We start from the raw sequence: 19399 nt of genomic DNA, 5'->3' as shown, positions 1-19399 counted from the left end.
CGGCAAGCGACTGGTAGCTTGAGAGCAACATGTTGAAAACGACTTTTCATTGGCAACAGTATTAAACCAACCAACAATATAAAATATTAAGAAGAGCTCTTTTATTTCATTGAGTTAAATCGAAACAATGTATTCTAGTGCTCATGGACTGATAGCCCTACTGGTAGGCAATATTACCCCGGCTTGTATTTGGGGGCCGGCCTTTATTTGTCCGAATCGACCATGCCCCCGGATATTATCCGAGGCCCGGCTTCAAATAGAATCCTGGACACAATTTGAGGATTTACTGTACTAGGATACATCCAATATGCTGGTGAAAAAATATTTGCATAGGCTACAAATAACATACATGTAAAATGATATACAAGTTAGTAATATGTTAAGCTGATTAAACGTTTCAGCAGATCATGCAGAGACAGAAGAGATCATTTACAAAAAAAAAAAAAACGTAGTTGAGAAAGCGAGAAACCTTTCTTTGTAGTACAGGAAGTATTTACAGGAAGGACGTCTCTCAGTCTCAGCGAAGGCTCAACTTGCTAACGTTAGGTAGCTTGCTAACCCAGCTAGGTAGTTGGGGCTTAGCTACGTAGCCAGCTGTATGTTCGTCTAACGCAGCATTCATCCACAGGATAGAAACAGGAACCGTACAATAAATATTAATTATAATGACCGGAAACGAGATGGATTTCTCATAACATCACCGAGAAGAAAATCGTTAATCGTTACGTTGGCCGCTGGGAATAAATGCTAGTAAATTAACGCTACAGCTAAATTAACGTTACTTCATAATATTACAGTATAGTAACGTAGATAGCTAACTGCGTTCTGATTAATTTATAGCTACCAACCCATCTGGAAAAAAACATCTCAAGCTAGGTTTTGAAACAGCTGGTTGCTGGTTGACCAGCTTCATACTCATGTTTTGACCAGATCAAACTGTTAGCAGCAGCACCAACGTCGCTAGATTTTTATGCGAATAACGGTAGTAACCATGGAGACACCCGATTTACCTGTTGAGGTAAGAAACTAGTTAGCATTGCTAGCTAAATTAATGGACACACGGCTGGCTAGCTAAAGCACTCATAACTGCAAGTGGGTTGGTGTTAGCTAGCTAGCGAATAACTTAATCTGGATAATTTTTGAGTGTGCTTATATGTCTATCAAGTCTTAATTTATAGTGGAATCATGTCTATCGTAAAGGATTTGTTTGATAATTGTAATTTATGACCCACTTGCTCCAAGTCGCCTCTACGGAATATGTTCGCTAGGTACCTAGCGCGCTAAATGGTAAATAGCTGCTTCCAAATCAATTGTAATTTAGCTAGCTAGGTAGCTGCAACTTCATAGACCGAGCAGCATAACTGTTAAATTAGAGTATTACATAGACTAAAAAGGTATGGTTAAACTTGCAGACCCTTAAATGAAAAGCTTGAGCGTCAGCTTTTCGTCACATTCTTGTTTGTTTAGCTACTTGTTCTAACTATGTGACGTTAATTAAGTTATAACCTTAATCCCCGGACAGATAATTACGTATATTTTGAGTTTCCTGCAAGTTCCAGACCGAAGTGAGGCGTCCATGGTTTGCAGAAGTTGGTACATTGCGAGCCAAGATTACCAATTCCAGGTAACCCAGTTAGTGAATGCTGGACAACCACTTTCTCCCTTTGGATATGTTGTACTGAAATCTAGGCATGTTGGACTGCTCGGTTTGATTCCCCTCTAATGAGGAATTTTTAACCAATAATTGCGCTGTTCTAGATGAACATCTCCCGAGATTATGTTATTATGCTCTATAACCCTCAGATTGGCTGTGTACGGTGTGTGTTATTTTTGCACTGGTTTTATATATATATATATATATTTGCACTGTTGTAGAAGAACATCACTTTCAAGGTTCCGGCCTCTTCATCTTCCCTGGATGTGATCCGGGGGCTGGGAAGGCGCCCTCGCTGCGGCATCATCATCAGCCATCTGGACGGCTCCAGAGTGTCGCGGGAGGTGCTGGTGGAGGTGGGGGCGAGCTTGGGCCCCCGGCTGGAGTCTCTGTCTCTGCCCGGGAGTAGCGTGACCGAATCGTCCCTGCTCAATCTGCTGCCACACCTCACCGCCCTGCGCCAGCTGGACCTGCGCGGCCTGGACAGCCTGTTCATGTCCGGCGCCTTCCTGTCCCGGGACGAGAGCCGGCGGCAGGTGCACGCGGCCCTGGGGCGCCTGGAGGAGCTGGACCTGTCGGACTTGCGCTACCTGTCCGACCTCACCTTCGCACGCCTCACCGGGTGCACCCCGCGGCTCCGCCGCCTGTCGCTGGCCGGCTGCCACATCGCCTTCGAGTTCGACCCGTATCGGGGGTGCGCCGCCGCGCCCCAGTCCTCCGCCCTGCTGTCGCTGCGGAACGTGCGCGCGCTGCTCAGCAACCAGGCCGCCACCCTGCGCGCGCTGGACCTGAGCCGCACCAGCGTCACGCCCGAGTCCCTCCGCTCCCTGGCCCAGGTGGACGGGCTGCGCCTTCTGGACCTGCGTCTCCGGGGCTGCAAGGAGCTGACAGACCGGGCGGTGGAGGCACTGTGCAAGCACCAGCCCGGCCTGCTCAGTCTGGACCTCACCGCCTGCACTGAGCTCACCAGCAGGGCGGCGCTGGCTGTGGCCTCGGGCTTGAAGAGCCTGCGGCACCTCTACCTGTCCGGCCTCTGGAGGCTGACGGACAGGGGCCTGGCGGAGTTGGCGGGGCTGAGGGACCTGCAGACGCTGGACCTGTCCGAGTGCCTCCACGTCAGCGGGGCAGAGCTGGTGAAGGGGCTCTCCTCCCCAGAGGGTGGGGCACACCTGACATCCCTCAACTTCCACAGCTGCACCTACATCAAAGTCAGTGTCTGGGAGCGAGCGTCCATGTGTACCTTGTGCACGCTAGAGAAGTAGAAAGAGTGTTCATGTGTCGCTGGTGTAGGCTAGAGAAGGAGAATGAGTGTTCATGTGTACCTTGTGCATGCTAGACAAGTAGAATGAGCATTCATGTGTTGCTGGTGCACGCTAGAGATGGAGAATGAGTGTTCTCGTGTTCCTTGTGCACGCTAGAGAGGAATGACCTTCTAGATTCACCAGCTACTGGGTCAATGGTGATACAGTCAAAACATGAAGCTCCAGAAACATTTTGAGCCACATGTTAGTCCTGCATTGTGCTTTGTGGAAGCAGAGCTCAAAGTACAAACTGCAGCGGTAATTCATAGGGTTCATGAAAAATTTGTCCTCCTTTTTCCAGGACCTGACTGTGTTCTCATTGGCCCAGCTGCTGGGCCCCAGTCTACATGTGCTCGACCTCACTTCCTGTCTGTACCTGACGGACCTGAGTGTGCGTGCCATCGCCACCTACCTGCAGTCTCTTGTGGTGCTGCGTCTGGGCTGGTGCAAGGAGGTCTCTGACTGGGGTCTGCTGGGGATGCTGGAGCCCACTAAGGAACTCAACCCCGATAAAGAGATGGTGAGGAAGACGAGGGCCGAGTGGGGAGGTCCTGTTAAACACCCTGTGCAGTCAAAATCATGATTTTAAAAATTATGTAATGTGTCTCTCCAGGAAGAGATGGTGTAATGGGCTGTAATGCGTCTCTCCAGGAGGAGATGGTATAATGGACTGTAATGCGTCTCTCCAGGAAGAGATAGTGTAATGGGCTGTAATGCCTCTCTCCAGGAGGAGATGGTGTAATGGGCTGTAATGCGTCTCTCCAGGAGGAGATGGTGTAATGGGCTGTAATGCATCTCTCCAGGAGGAGATGGTGTAATGGGCTGTAATGCATCTCTCCAGGAGGAGATGGTGTAATGGGCTGTAATGCATCTCTCCAGGAGGAGATGGTGTAATGGGCTGTAATGCATCTCTTCAGGAGGACCAGGGCCCCAGCTTCACCCGCACGTTCGGGAACATGGGGTTCTTCCGGCCCCCTCGAATGCTGTTAGAAGAAAAGCCGCAACTGGTGACGGAGGAGGACCTGGGGACGTTTCGGGGGCAGGAGGGGGCCTCCCTGCTGGCCCTCAGGGGCCTCCAGGAGCTGGACCTGTCTGCCTGCTGCAAACTGACGGATAGCAGCATCACGCAGGTAGGGGTCTGTGGAATTCGGCCAGGGGGGGATATATATGCATGGATTGAGCAGGACACTCACCTGGTGTGCCAGGTCTAAATCCGTCCCTGATTACAGGGGAAGAGGGAAAAGCATTGCGGGCTAGAAAATTTAAATTTTGTGTCTCTGTAAAATAAGAGTATGTAGGCTACTACATGCTGAACGTCCCAATGACTGAACTATAACAAAGTGTAATGCATGAGAGGCCATGGTATATATAGTCACGGGTAAAGGGTGGGATGTTTGGGTCACTTAAATGTGTGGACATTAGTCTGGGGTCGCATCACAAAAGTTTGTTACAGACCTCCAGACGCGATGTGAGAAGCGTCTCCGGGCAGGTTGTCCAGGTAACGGCGGCGGTAACCCCCCCCCCCCCCCTCTCGGGAACAGGTGCTGCGCTTCCCCGACCTGCGGAAGCTGTCACTCTGCATGCTGCCGGAGATGGGCGACGACAGCCTGGCGTCCGTCTCCCGGCACTGCCGCAGCCTCAGCAGCCTGTCCCTGTCCCACTGCCCGCGCCTGACGGACCAGGGCCTGGCTCGGGCCGCCCCGCACCTGCGCCGCCTGCGCCACCTCCACCTGGCCTGTTGCGGCCGGCTCACCGACAGGTGAGGTCCGCGGGAGCCAAACGGACTTCGGAACGCCCGCGATTTAATATCGACTCTCTTTTATATACTTCATTATGGCCGAAGGTACCGGTTTCGTAACCCGCACTGCTGTGGAACCGGTATAAACCAGAATATAAGGACCATTCCCTTTCCTCCGATGTAGGCTAACAGACAAATCCCCTTCTACCCCAACAGAATCTATAGTTATGGCAGTAACAGAGGTGTTTTTATCCATTTAGTTTTTGTAAACATAGCCTGCTAGCTTAGCTCATATACTTGGCTAGTTGCTGCTTTGCAAAGAGAACCAGTTATTTACAAGTCCCTTCCCAGTTCCCACTGCAAATTTGAAAGTAATTCAGTATCAAACCATATTAAGTTATAAGGGAAAAACTTGGGTGCAGATCGCAGGCGCTCATGTACTTGCACTCACTGGGGTCAAAGGTACAGCGGAAAGGGCAAGCCAGTTCCTTATTCTAGAAGGTGACACCCTTTAACACTACTAAACGCTAGACATGTTGGTTTTTCAATTGCCATTTCATCTCTAGGTATTTTCTTGTTTACTGAAATTTAGACCATTGTTTTTTTTATTGTAAATTCTTGACTTTACCATCTGATAGATACAATATATAGTCTCTGTTTGTTGATGCACAATGTGTTCTGTATGAGTATATAGATGTGTTTGCAGGTATGCAAGTCTTCACAGTGTAGTGTGTTCTGTCCTCCCCCCCCCCCCCCCCCCCTCCTACACCGCCAGGTCCTTGGCTGTCCTTGCTCAGAATTGCAAGAACCTACAAACTCTGGACATTTCCATGTGCAAAGACATCACCATAGCAACAGTGGACCTGCTCCAATCACAGCTGCCCTTCCTGGAGACCGTCCACTGCCGCTTTGTGGGAGGGGCCGAGCAAAACTTCACGTTTTGAGGACGTGGCAGTCACAGGTGTCACCGCGGGGTGCGGGAGCAAAACGGATTCATCGGCCGAGTACTTGCTCACTACTGCATACTTAAACTGAGTACACTGGATGAGAAAGTCGTCAAGTAGGCAAATCGTTTCTCTAAATGTAAGATTATATAAGCGTTTCCAGGGTTTTCTGGGGTTTTTCAAAATGACTACCAGACATCCTGGACTGGGCGACCAGACCGGGCGACATATCCCCAAAGATGGTACTGTAAAGGAGAAAGACCTGCCCAACCTTCAGTTTTGTACCTAACAATCTAGGCTATCCAACGACTCGTACGAAACCAAAAAGGACTCGAAACGTGCTGATCAACAGCTCCTCATAAGAAACGTTCCCATTGGGATCCATTGTAAAACCATGAGGTCCTCATGAGTGGATTTAAGCGTGGAGCAGTTTAGCCTCTACATTGGACCTCTCTGTTGTTGCTCTCTTATATCCCCATGCTATTTTCCACAACACATCTTGTCCTAATGGTAAGCAGTATGCTTAGTAGATATTTAGCACATATTTTGAGGACACAGTAGCCATTTCGGACACGGCCCTAGCTTTAAAGAATGGTATTCACAGCAGTGCTGGATGGGAGTTAATCATTTGAAAAAGTGGCTTTATTTAATCACTGTGTATATAAATCTCAAGCTACATTTTTATGAAGGTATAGCGAGGATTTTAGTTTGGCTCCAGGCCACTGGCACTTTTTGTTTCCCAAAACCTACAGAGTGTTTTGAAGTACTCGGCTACCTCCAGAAATACCCGTGTAGTGGAGAAACAGCTGAGGGGCTTCGTAGCATCCAGCCTATCGTGTACACACACTCCAGACAGGTGCTCAGTCACCTTTTCTCAGGTAAGGTGGCGGGTCGTGGTTCAGGCCACACCTTCTCTACACCTGCATTTAAGTGGACCTTGCATGTCCAAATCACCACAGCTTTTTGTGTCCATAACCTCATGCCAAGTTATTTGTGTGTGGTGGTAAAACAACACTGACAGTGTGCTTTTACTGTGATAGTGGAGCTTATTCAACACTGGGCGTTCTGCAGTGTGACATGCTGAACATAACAGCTGTCTATGACGTGAGCTCCCTCCTAAGGTAGCGGCCTCATGGAAACGGAACCTATGAAGGCAGCGGATTTGGGACGCGCTCTGAAGGCAGCACGAAGCCACAGCTCGTTCCCATACGTCAGCATCAGTGCTTACTGCCGTTAGCGGTTCAGCCTCCCGTTCGCGCTTCAGCCGCCCGTTGTCCCTGGATTAGTTTTACGTTCAACTAACAACATGACTAGTTCAGCCACTTTTTCAGCTGTAACCAGAAATAATGTTCAAATAAAAAGTTCAATGTTAGCTGTAAAAGATTTTTATTTTGATAGCTGGACTGCCAAGTTAACACTACGTTCTGCGTGATTACTAGAAGTTAGCGGGCTAATTCAGGGAGAGTTCACCAAGGTTTCTAAACACTAAATACGTTATTCAGTTCATTAAACAATTAAAATGTACTTTTATATATATAACTACAACAAATGGAGTTCACTGTATGATTGCATTTGTAAACTAACTCCTCCGCTGCCACCGCTTTACCGGAATTATTTTGACGTATTTTACGTTTTCATTTAACATTAAAGGTACAATAGGTAATTTCTGACTCCTCTAATGGTCAAGAGAGGAATCGCAGGAACAAACACCCTGACACCACAACACTGTTTATTCTCCCCCTTCTCTGTGAACACGCTGACGTTGAAACGCCAATTGAAGGACTATAAACACAGAGGGTTAGTCACCATGTCAGTGAGCCTTTTTCAATGATAGGAAGGGATTTACAATGTTCTTGTAATAATGTTTTAACACAAAAATCTTACCTATTGTATTTAAGTCAGTGATAATGGCAAAGACCTATTGGATATCCTACACAGGATACATCGGATGCTGCCTTCAAATTTAATCGAAATAGGGCACCTTAGAAGGACAGTTTTCTGATTACCTCGGTTTGGGATATGTCTATGAAGGACGAGTGTGAAGAATTAAAATAGTGAAAATGCTGGCTTATAATTCCAAGGCGGCTGATTTCGTATTGGGACGATATCAACTGCGCATGGCAAGACGCTGTCCTTGTGACTGCTGTACAGAAATGCTACAGTTGATGAGGAGTTGTGGATCAAACTGGCCATTTGCAGATAGGAGGAAGTAATTTAGGCTATTTAATGAAACTTGAATCAAAAAGCAATTACAGATGTATTAAAGTCAAATGTTATTTTATGAATAAAAACTTAATTTATGAAAGACATTTTTTTTGTCATTCTCTCCTTCCATAAAACTTGTAGACAGCAACACCCCAAGGTTCTCTACTGTTTGTCTAAAAAGACGTGCTGTAAAATGGTACGATGTGGCCTTTACCCCAGAAAAGATAACAGCACTTCCTCGTTCACCTTTATACATGCTTCCATTCAAGTGTCAGCTCATATAACTAGGTTGGGCTGCATCGTGAATTTAAAAACACATGCAGCTCAGTGTGACCAAGTCAAACGCTGGTCAGTTTTGAGCCACATCCTTCCTTACAAACATGCATACACACACACACACACACACACACACACACACACACACACAGGGTGCTTGATATTCAAGATAACTTCAGCCCATTGCACACACATGCATTTAAACATGCTTTCAATTCCACCAAACATTTAACCTCCCCTGCAAACCCACAAAGACAACTGCCCCCCCACCCAAAAAAAAGAAACTCAAACGCAAACTAAATTTATCTTTCATTTTAATATGATGCCTCAAAGAAAAAATCTGATGGATGTTGATTCTGCAGTTCATGTTTAATTTATTTAGAAACATAAATATGAGCTCTTCCACAGTCCCAGATTAATCTCTCTCTCTCCCTCACACCTGCCAATAATGATTACAGTACTGGAGCCCTAAGACGCATCCAATTCTCCCATAATGCCACGTGATGGCAGTCAAATGGTAATCTTAAAGGGATAGTTCATTTTCTGGAGTTTCTTCTTTGTATCATTGTAATTTAGTGACGCGTAAGATTAATTATATTTTAAGATATTTAGAGAAGTTTCTGATGACCTGACCTCTGAAGACTACAAATCCTAAAATACCCTGCGCCTGCCATTGAAAAGCTGGCCATGAGTCAAAAACCTTTTTCCCCCCAAAAAGTGTCTGGGTGAAAAATATACACTAAAGCAATACAAATGGAAACAATATGAAAACAGATATAGAACAAATAATATAAAATAAAATGAAAATGAACAATCTCTCCAAACAAAAGATTTGAGTGCAGGGCAGACACTGCACCTACAGTGGTTAATCATTTCCATTTTGATTTGCCAGTACAAACTGGTACACCTGACAATTTGAGTGCATTAGACTATGAAAATGTTCCAAGCGCTGGAACGGACTGGTCTGATGTGCATGGAGACAATTGCTTATGTTCCTCACAATGCTGGAACCACACCAGCAGAGTCTTCAAGTAGAAAGACATCATATACAAAGAGTAACTAATTGTATATTTACGTACAGAAAATATGTCTATTTCCATTGTCTTGCTAGTCACAGATTGTCTGATTAAAGGGGAAGGTACAACCATTCCTAATGTTTCTCAGACCTGTGTAAAAACTCAATACTGAAACCTTAACTACAACCTTACTGATGTAGGACTGGCATTAACCTGGTCAGGCACTGCTGTTCATGTAACATGCAGATACATATATAGTAAGTGCAGTTGGAGATTGCACACTCTTCATAGGTAAGGTAAAACCTGCCATTTTATTAACAGCTGGCATGAAAGCTGGTCCTAATAGATTTATTAGCAATTAGCCTAGTAAAATCGCATACTGTGGAGCATCAAGAGCATGGTAGTGCTCGAGCTACAGAAATAAAATTAAGATGAACCAGGGGTTCTGCCATGACCAAATATCTGAGAACTGGTTGTGCAAAGAGTAATCTTCTGTTGCCAGACGCAGACACCATTTTAGATGAGATTAAAATCCTTCTGACTTGGATTTGAATCTACTCTCAACATTGACAAACATGGTAGGTCTGTAGAACAAACAGAATTTGTGACGTATCTGGAAATTCTATATCTAGGCTCCCAGTTGTGCCCCTTTGAGGAGCTGCACTGTTGCCCCTAGTTACCAACTCCTTTTGTTTCCAGGGTTCCGGAGTGTGTTGCATGTTCCCGCCTGGTTAAACACTACAGAATGGGCCAGTTTTCATTCTGTAGCGTTTCAGTAAGGATCGTACAGACGGGTCGCTTTGGTCTGCACACAGCCGAAGTATTCACATTGCCCCAATTCAGTCCATGACATCTCTTCCTGACCAACTGCTGGGCCGTTTTTGGAAAAAAAATTTTGGTTGATACATTTCACTAGACAATACATTCTAATGCATGTTCTTTTCTAGATTTCAATAGAACACTGATTGGTCACGAGAAACATGATACACTTTTTTAAGTGTGTTGTGCCCTGACCAGTTTCACACAAACCATTTCCATCTGCAGTAGAGTTGCTGTGGCACGCACCTCCGTTCTGTATCCTGCGGCTATATTTGCCGTCTCTTGGCCTTCACCATTCAAACTTGTGGAATTATTCACATCTAGAGCCACTAAATGGGGGGGGGGGGGGGGGGGGTGTTGTCATGCCAACAGCGATGCCCAATCATTTCAGCAGTATCTTCACAGAGGAATGAAGGAGATTTATTTGACGTTTGTGGGGCTTGCTGGAAACACACACTAAGTACCATACACAGTACATGCACAAAGCTACACCGCCGTACCTTGATTGAACAGAATTGGCCAATCCGAGCTCCCGATGTCATAACCTGTGACCTGTACACCCGCCATAAAAGTTCCTGTACGCACCAAAGAGCAACCAAAACATTCCTGCTTTCGAGAAGCAGTCTTGAGAACTGAGACTCCTGTGCCTATTGGGTATTAGTGAGAGGGCAAGAAGACAGGATATCTGTACTCCCTTGATGACCTGCACAGGTAGCCTGTGCCTTTGAGAGATCGTCTCATCCGTGTGCAGTCACACATATTGCACAAAGTTACAGCCATGTTCAGGAGTTGTTTTTTTATTCACTGCCTCTCGGATTCAGTGAGTAAATGCTTTGGGACAAGCCAAAGGCAGCCAAAATGAAAATCTTCACATAGATCAAATCATGTAAGACAAAACAGTCTCAAACAGTGGCATTTCATTAGTCAAAGAAATAACAGAAATGATTTGAACATTGAACACACAATGCTTTTGAGGTTTTTAGTGGAATTGTTACTGTTAATTCTTTCAACGTGTCAATGGTCTGCATTTTGAGGATTTATGCGGGAGAAAGTGCACCTTAGGGCCAGAAACCAGGTGAATACATGGGTCTCTGTATACTAAACGTGGAGCTCTGTAGACTGAAGGTGGAGCTCTGTAGACTGAACGTCCCGTACCGTCGAGGACTGGCCTCCATGTTGGACCCCAGCAGACCAGAGGTGCTCTTAGACAGTCTTTTTAGGTCTTCCAAAAACACCAATGAGTGCAGCTCAGTGTGATGACATCACGCACTGCAAGCCTTGTACCACTATATCCCCCAAAAATTAAATGAAATAAAGAGAAATAAGGAATAACTGAATCGCCCAAAGGTGGGAGAGGCTAGGAGTGAGGTAGAGGGATGTAAAGTGTTCACCGGAGTTGTTATCGTGTCCTTAGCAGCCATCTCCAGGCTGCACCGTAATCCTTGCGCCCAGAGTCATACAGTATGAAACAAATATTTTATGGACCAAAATGAGGGTCCCAGAGACTCCACCCCTCTAAAAGCCACATCCCCCAGGTTTTCTTTTCTTTTTTAAAGTCACACATCTGCTTATATGAAATAACCACGTACGCTCTGTGGCCACACCTACCACAAGGATTGTCTCACCAAATCAAGTCACATCCAATGACCACACTACCCCCCCCCCCCACACACACACAGACCCACCTATGGGCACTCATGCTCTCTGTCAGTGACTCTGTCTGTCGTACATATCCCTGCCACCCAGCAGGTCCTACTGCTCCGTCTGACTGTAGTCGTAGCAGAAGTTGAAGTTGCTGGGCGGTTTGGGAATAGGGGGCGCGCTTTCCGGGATGGGGACGTTCTCCAGGTCCAGGAGGCGGAGCTTGATCTCCATGGAGAGCAGGATCTCCAGTTCACTGCGCATGCACTCGCTGGTCATGTCCCGCCCAAGGAGAACACTCAGCCCGTCCGTCCATAGACAGAACTGAGAGAGAGAGAGAGAGAGAGAGAGAGAGAGGTATTCAGAAAGATTAGTAGGGACATACACACAACCTAGGTACATGTACACACATAAAGTCAGTGAGCACTTTATTAGGTAAACCTGTACACCAGACGAAATGCGATATCTAAGTGACTTTGACTGTGGATTGATTGTTGGTGCCAGGCAGGGTGGTTTGAGTATTTCAGAAACTGCTGATCTCCTGGGATTTTCACGCACTACAGTCTCTACAGTTTTCAGAGAATGGTGTGAAAAACAAAAAACATCCAGTGAGCAGCAGTTCTGTGGGCAAAAATGCATTGTTACTGAGAGAGGTCAGAGGAGAAGGGCCAGACTGGTCAAAGCTGACAGGAAGGTGACAGTAACGCAAATGACCACACATTACAACAGTGGTATGCAGAAGAGTATCTCTGAACACACAATGCGTCAAACATCTAAGTGGATAAGCTACAGAAGACCAATAAGTAAAAAATATATATAGTCACAAATAAGCATAAGCACACACACATACAGTACTGGCACTAATTTTGGAAACACTGCTTAAAGAAGTTTAGCATTCTTATAAATTTTGAATCTGTGGCCTTTCTTCTGTTGTTGTTTCTCTGAACCATTTCTGTCTGTAAAAATGTACTGGAAACAGGGGGTAGGCTCACGTCAGTTCTGGAGGAGGCGATGAAGTTAAGGTTGTCCTCCTCCACGTCGTATGTGATGCTGAAGGCCAGGTCCAACACTTCCTGTGGGAAAATACTTGTGTGTGTGAGAGACTGCAGCTGTGTGATCTACATTTAATTTACAGTTGCTCTCATACAGAGCCACGTACTCACATTATATTTCTACATACAATCTGTTGATACAGCTGGACATTTAAGTTAAGAGTTAAGTTTAAGTGGTTCAGTACCTTGCCTGTGTGCTCATCTGCGTAGTGTGTCATGCATGTCTGTATATTATGTGTGTGCGACGCATGTGTGTGCTTTTGTGTTTGCGTGAGCAGATTCATGTGTGTGTATGTGTGTGTGTGTACGTGTGTGTGTGGGACTGTGTGTGCATGTACGTGTCTGTGTGTGTGCTTGTGCACGTGTTGTGGCGTGTGCATGTGTGTGTGTTTGTAGAATATGTGCATGTGTGTGTGTGTGCACGTGTTTGTGCATTCATGCTTGTGTGTGTGCACATCGAGGTGTGGGACTGTGTGCATACAGTCAGGTCCATAAATATTGGGACATCGATACAATTCTCATCGTTTTGGCTCTATACACCACCACAATGGATTTGAAATAAAACTAACAAGATATGCTTTAACTGCAGGCTTTCAGCTTTAATTTGAGGGTATTTACATCCAAATCAGGTGAACGGTGTATGAATTACAACAGTTTCTATATGTGCCTCCCACTTTTTAAGGGACCAAAAGTAATGGGACAATTGGCTGCTCAGCTGTTCCATGGCCAGGTGTGTGTTATTCCCTCATTATCATTTACAAGGAGCAGATAAAAGGTCTAGAGTTCATTTCAAGTGTGCTATTTGCATTTGGAATCTGTTGCTGTCAACTCTCAATATGAGATCCAAAGAGCTGTCACTATCAGTGAAGCAAGCCATCATTAGGCTGAAAAATCTAAACAAACCCATCAGAGAGATAGCAAAAACATTAGGTGTGGCCAAATCAACTGTTTGGAACATTCTTAAAAAGAAAGAATGCACCGGTGAGCTCAGCAACACCAAAAGACCCGGAAGACCATGGAAAACAACTGTGGTGGATGACAGAAGAATTATTTCCCTGGTGAAGAAAAACCCCTTCAGAACAGTTGGCCAGATAAAGAACATTCTCCAGGAGGTAGGTGTATGTGTGTCAAAGTCAACAATCAAGAGAAGACTTCACCAGAGTGAATACAGAGGGTTCACCACAAGATGTAAACCATTGGTAAGCCTCAAAAATAGGAAGACCAGATTAGAGTTTGCCAAACAACATCTAAAAAAGCCTTTACAGTTCTGGAACAACATCCTATGGACAGATGAGACAAAGATCAACTTGTACCAGAATGATGGGAAGAGAAGAGTATGGAGAAGGAAAGGAACTGCTCATGATCCAAAACATACCACCTCATCAGTGAAGCATGGTGGTGGTAGTGTCATGGCGTGGGCATGTATGTCTGCCAATGGAACTGGTTCCCTTGTATTTATTGATGATGTGACTGCTGACAAAGCAGCAGGATGAATTCTGAAGTGTTTCGGGCAATATTATCTGCTCATATTCAGCCAAATGCTTCAGAACTCACCTGACCTGAATCCGATTGAACATGCATTTCACCTGACCTGAATCCGATTGAACATGCATTTCACTTGCTGAAGACAAATGAAAAAAAAATAACTTAAGGGAAAATGCCCTAAGAACAAGCAGGAACTGAAGACAGTTGCATTAGAGGCCTGGCAGAGCATCACCAGGGATGAAACCCAGCGTCTGGTGATGTCTATGCGTTCCAGACTTCAGGCTGTAATTGACTGCAAAGGATTTGCAACCAAGTATTAAAAAGTGAAAGTTTGATTTATGATTGTTAGTTTGTCCCATTACTTTTGGTCCCTTAAAAAGTGGGAGGCACATATACAAACTGTTGTAATTCCTACACCGTACACCTGATTTGGATGTAAATACCCTCAAATTAAAGCTGAACGTCTGCAGTTATAGCACATCTTGTTAGTTTCATTTCAAATCCATTGTGGTGGTGTATAGAACCAAAAAGATGAGAATTGTGTCGATGTCCCAATATTTATGGATCTGACTGTATGTGGGTGTGTGTGTGTGTGTGTGTGTGTGTGTGCATATGGAGTGTGGGACTGTGTGTGCACGTGTTATTGTGCGTGCGTGTGTGTGTGTGTGTATGTTTATGCAAGTGTTGTTTTGAGTGTGTGTGCGTATGTACACGGGTGTGGAAACTCACTTTATTCTGCTTGCCCTTGTACTCTTTCATGTGTGGACAGTCTTTCCCTGTCAGTAGTGCTTTGATATCAGACACAGGGACTGAAAAAGAGAGAAGGGTCGTTAGAAAGAGGGAACACAGATGGAGACAGGAAATGAGAGGTAAACAACCTCACAGGCCAGAGCTCAGAGTCAGAGTCAGATAGGAGTAGGCAACCCTAGCCATCGAGCTCCACAGATGCCTCTGATTTCTGTTCTGGAAATGAGTGCTTTGTTCATTTATTGGATTAATTATGAGGCTAAATGAATGCAGTAAGATTGAACTGTGGATCTCTCTTTTCTCAACACAGAAACTGCAGAGATTCGGACTCACTCTTTTCCTGCAGCATCTCAATGGGGGGCGTGTCCGAGTCCTCCTCAACGTCGCCATAGTGCAGGACTTTGTGATTGGGCGAGAGCCGGCAGTACCACAGCTTATCTGAAAGAGCCAATAAGAAGCTGTGAAGATGCGCATGGAGAACACACCCACCCCCACTGGCCAAAACCCCCAAAACCATTTCATACGCAAGAACTTCAGCTGCAATTCACGAGCCCGTTTAAAATGCCAAACTGTGTGAATGATTGAACCAATTAATTAATAATTAAGTGCAGAGGGTGGCGTGAAAATGAGAAAAGAAATACAACCCTTCTTGCCCACCCCTTATCTGGAAGTTGTTGGGTTTAGGCCAAGCACTGCAAGTCTAGTCTTGCACAGCTTATTGCACCAGCCCGACCTCCTTTAACTAGCTTTACACACGCATGGTGACAACCGTCCAATAAACTGACATAGGTATCAACACCTGGGTCAAGTACATAATTGTTTTCGATTAAAATACTTTTCTATGATTTACTGAGCTTGTCTGGTGTAGAAACTATGAAATACTCTCAAACCCCGCCTTCTGGGTCTCTTGGCTCAATTGCACCAGGCAAGATCACTCAAGCACAGAAAAGTCTTTGAATCCAAAACAATTACGTATTTGACCCCATAGACTGTGGAAATATATGGACCAATTGCCGGTTAGGTCACCCGGCATATGGGTAGGCATAAGATGAATAAAAAAAACTACTAGATTTTCTTGGGGGAATAAAATATTGACTTTGTATTTTGACCGCAATTGTACCATTGACTTTACATGGAAAACGGGTCTGCATGACCTATACTGGAACCAACCGCAGTGGCGCTAGTGAGCACCTTCTCTCAGCACGACCAGGAAATGAGCTTCAGAAAAGAAGCCCAGTTTAGGTCGCTCGATTTGACCCAGGTCTGTTGGGTGTGCATAGACTACTGAGAGGAGCATTGCGTCATCTGCTCCTTTGCATGATGGGAAATGGTTAACGTGTGCGGTTTTGCACTGTAAACAGTTTCTCACAGCTCAGCCATTGCTGTACCGTCTCCATAGCGCTCGTTCGTCACCGCGTGTTCCGGAAGCAGGGCCATTACTCTCCGGTGCCTGGTCGCCGTGACAACAGCAGCCCATGGCAACACAGCTGTTGCATAATAAAACCGGCACCTTGGTTCTAGTGTGTGATTGGTAAACCACACTGCGTTCGGCCAGTGTTTGAAAGGCAGGGCTGCGAGCGAACCGCTCCACCAGCGGTTGAACCGCGATGGTCCTCTCACCCTGCCTGCGCCGGCTGCTGATCTTGCGGAAAAGAGTTCCGTGGCACAGGCGGTTCAGCCTCTGCTGCCGAATGAGCTCCAACAGCTCCGGCTTCAGCCTCTCCTTCAGCTCTCTGCAGGGACAGACACACAGACACAGCGTCAGACAATCAGACACAGACACACAGACATAGCGTCAGACAATCAGACACAGACACAGACACACAGACATAGTGTCAGACACTCAGACACAGGGACAGACACACAGACACAGCGTCAGACACACAGACACAGCGTCAGACAATCAGACACAGACACAGACACAGGGGCAGACACACAGACACAGTGTCAGACACTCAGACACAGCACCAGACACAGCGTCAGGCATTCAGACACAAGGCCAGACACAGTGTCAGAAACAGGGTCGGACACACAGACACGGGGTCAGACACGGGGATAGGCACACAAACACAGAGTCAGACACACACGGGGACAGATATGGGGAAAGACACACAGACACAGTGTCAGACACTCAGACACAGCACCAGAGACAGCGTCAGGCATTCAGACACAAGGCCAGACACAGGGACAGACACAGTGTCAGAAACAGGGTCGGACACACAGACACGGGGTCAGACACGGGGATAGGCACACAAACACAGAGTCAGACACACACGGGGACAGATATGGGGAAAGACACACAGACACAGTGTCAGACACTCAGACACAGCACCAGAGACAGCGTCAGGCATTCAGACACAAGGCCAGACACAGGGACAGACACAGTGTCAGAAACAGGGTCGGACACACAGACACGGGGTCAGACACGGGGATAGGCACACAAACACAGAGTCAGACACACATGGGGACAGATATGGGGAAAGACACACAGACACAGGGTAAAGACACACAGACACAGCCGTCCAATGCAACACTCCCACAAACAGCATCTTAATAAAAAACATAACATGTTATTGACAACAACAATCCATTTCATCCATGTCAGGCCTTTCAGCATTATCATCCTGATAATCTTGTGTGTTACAGGAGAATATTTTCTAGAGTTGACAAAATTGACAGTTGACTAGAAACATCCATAAAGACAGCCGGATATGATGTAACCACATGAACAACTGTAATATGATCTACAATTCAAACTACTGCAGCTCCTACAACTACTACTACTATTATTACTACTACTACTACTACTACTACTACTACTACTACAAATACTACTGCTGCTGCTACTGCTAACAACAATAATAATAATAATAGACATAGTGATATCAAAACTACCTCCATCTACCTAGCTTGGAGCTGCTTTGCTAAACTCTCTCAGCTGACTGACAGCGGCGTAGAGAGCGACAGCGGTGAGAAAGCACTGCCAGTGAAAACAGGTCTCTTTGTTGTTGAGGAGGCCTGAGACGGCCAGTGGAGCTGAGCCCTGAAATGTCAGCGTGTGGCTGAGGAGGACAGCAAGAAGGGGGGGGGGGGGGGGGGCCTGTGCTGGCATCCCACATGATGCATTATTGATAAATGTCACTGCCATTTCCCTGCTCTCTCACACGTCTGTCACTTTTCAGACGCGCCTGACGACACAAAGGAGGGTTGCGCCGACCCTCACCCCCACCGTGCACCCCGGTGAAATTTCACTGCGCCTCGACACACCTCCGCACTCGCTGGGTCATGTGACTGGAACCGTCGTGCATGCTGGGAAGGCTAAACGGGTCTGACTGTTTAGTGACAAATACAGGGAAGCGGGGGAACAGCCCCGCTTAAAATTCCATAGGGGTGAGGTAAGCAACACACATGCGTAACCTTTCACTGGCTATCACAGTTTGGATCAATTCTATTTACAGTTGTGCTCATAAGTTTACATACCCTGGCAGATTTCTTAATTTTTTGGCCATTTTTCAGAGAATATGAGTGATAATACAAAAACGTTTCTTTCTTTGGTCTCATCACTCCAAATAACTTTGTTCCAGAAGTTTTGAGGCTTGTCTCTGTGCTGTTTGGCGTATTGTAAGCGGGCTGCCTTGTGGCATTGGCGTAGTAATGGCTTTCTTCTGGTGACTCGACCATGCAGCCCATTTTTCTTCAAGTGCCTCCTTATTGTGCATCTTGAAACAGCCACACCACTTTTTTTTCAGAGCGTCCTGTATGTCAGCTGAAGTTATTTGTGGGTTTTTCTTTGCATTCCGAACAATTTTCCTGCCAGTTGTGGCTGAAATTTTTGTTGGTCTACCTGACTGTGGCTTGGTTTCAACAGAATCCCTCATTTTCCACTTCTTAATTAGTTAGAGAACACTGCTGATTGGCATTCTCAATTCCTTGGATATCTTTTTATATCCTTTTCCTGTTTTATACAGTTCAACTACCTTCTCCCACAGATCCTTTGATAATTCTTTTGCTTTCCCCATGGCTCGGAATCCAGCAACGTCAGTGCAGCACTGGATGAAACATGCAGGGGTCTGTCAGGAGCCCAGAAACTCACTGACTTTTAATACACACACATTGATTTCAAGCAAACAGATCACAGGTGAGGTTGGTTACCTTTAATAGCCATTTAAACCTGTGTGTGTCAACTTGTGTGTATGTTATCAGGCCAAAACCTCCAGGGTATGTAAACTTTTGATCAGGGTCATTTGGATAGTTTCTGTTGTCATTATGATTTAAAAAGAGCAAACACAATTGTTTGATAATAAATGGCTTCACCCAACCACTAACCATGAGTGAAAGAAAAGTTTTTGTATCATCATTCATATTCTCTGAAAACTATTTAAGGCCATTCATGACTGTAGCAGAAAGGCTAACGCCAATAATGTTCTATGGGGATTTTCACATAATGGATTTAAGAGAATTTAATTTCCTGACTTAAATGGAATTGATCACAAACCTTGTTCCCCATTAGCCCATCCATTC

At 45.7% G+C, this 19399-nt stretch overlaps 2 protein-coding genes across 6 annotated transcripts in view; one reads left to right on the top strand and one right to left on the bottom strand.

The window, feature by feature from the left end:
* The first annotated feature begins 541 nt into the window (after positions 1-541).
* On the top strand, positions 542-7944 carry fbxl9 (F-box and leucine rich repeat protein). Of its 2 annotated transcripts, none has more exons than XM_061246253.1 (7): positions 542-1018; positions 1523-1624; positions 1876-2862; positions 3257-3475; positions 3873-4085; positions 4497-4714; positions 5469-7944. In XM_061246253.1, the coding sequence occupies exons 1-7, from the start codon at positions 971-973 to the stop codon at positions 5635-5637; spliced, it is 1956 nt and encodes a 651-aa protein (XP_061102237.1). In that variant the 5' UTR covers positions 542-970; the 3' UTR covers positions 5638-7944. The 2 variants fall into 2 exon arrangements, with proteins under 2 accessions (XP_061102237.1, XP_061102238.1); XM_061246254.1 differs by lacking the exon at positions 542-1018 and adding an exon at positions 1187-1287.
* Positions 7945-10734: 2790 nt separating this feature from the next.
* elmo3 (engulfment and cell motility 3) overlaps positions 10735-19399 on the bottom strand; it is a 42969-nt gene continuing 34304 nt past the window's right edge. For all 4 annotated transcript variants that reach the window (XM_061246363.1, XM_061246365.1, XM_061246364.1 and 1 more), the window contains 5 exons: positions 16499-16611; positions 15212-15316; positions 14861-14940; positions 12587-12667; positions 10735-11918 (listed from right to left, as the gene is read on the bottom strand). In XM_061246363.1, coding sequence (XP_061102347.1) covers positions 11706-11918; positions 12587-12667; positions 14861-14940; positions 15212-15316; positions 16499-16611 — 592 coding nt within the window. In that variant the 3' untranslated portion in view covers positions 10735-11705. The remainder of the gene's footprint in view (positions 11919-12586; positions 12668-14860; positions 14941-15211; positions 15317-16498; positions 16612-19399) is intronic.

This window comes from Conger conger, chromosome 6 (genome assembly GCF_963514075.1).
Source record: "Conger conger chromosome 6, fConCon1.1, whole genome shotgun sequence".
NCBI classification, from domain to species: domain Eukaryota; kingdom Metazoa; phylum Chordata; class Actinopteri; order Anguilliformes; family Congridae; genus Conger; species Conger conger.
The sequence above is the reverse complement of the archived record's forward strand: the minus strand, read 5'-3'. Positions and strand labels throughout refer to the sequence as shown.

What these genes read in the sequence shown, in the direction of transcription:
- fbxl9 (XM_061246253.1), top strand. Translation starts at nt 971, where the DNA reads ATGCGAATAACGGTAGTAACCATGGAGACACCCGATTTACCTGTTGAG. An exon ending in GCCAAGATTACCAATTCCAG is followed by an intron (nt 1,625 to 1,875) that starts GTAACCCAGTTA and finishes GCACTGTTGTAG; the next exon opens with AAGAACATCACTTTCAAGGT. An exon ending in TCAACCCCGATAAAGAGATG is followed by an intron (nt 3,476 to 3,872) that starts GTGAGGAAGACG and finishes GCATCTCTTCAG; the next exon opens with GAGGACCAGGGCCCCAGCTT.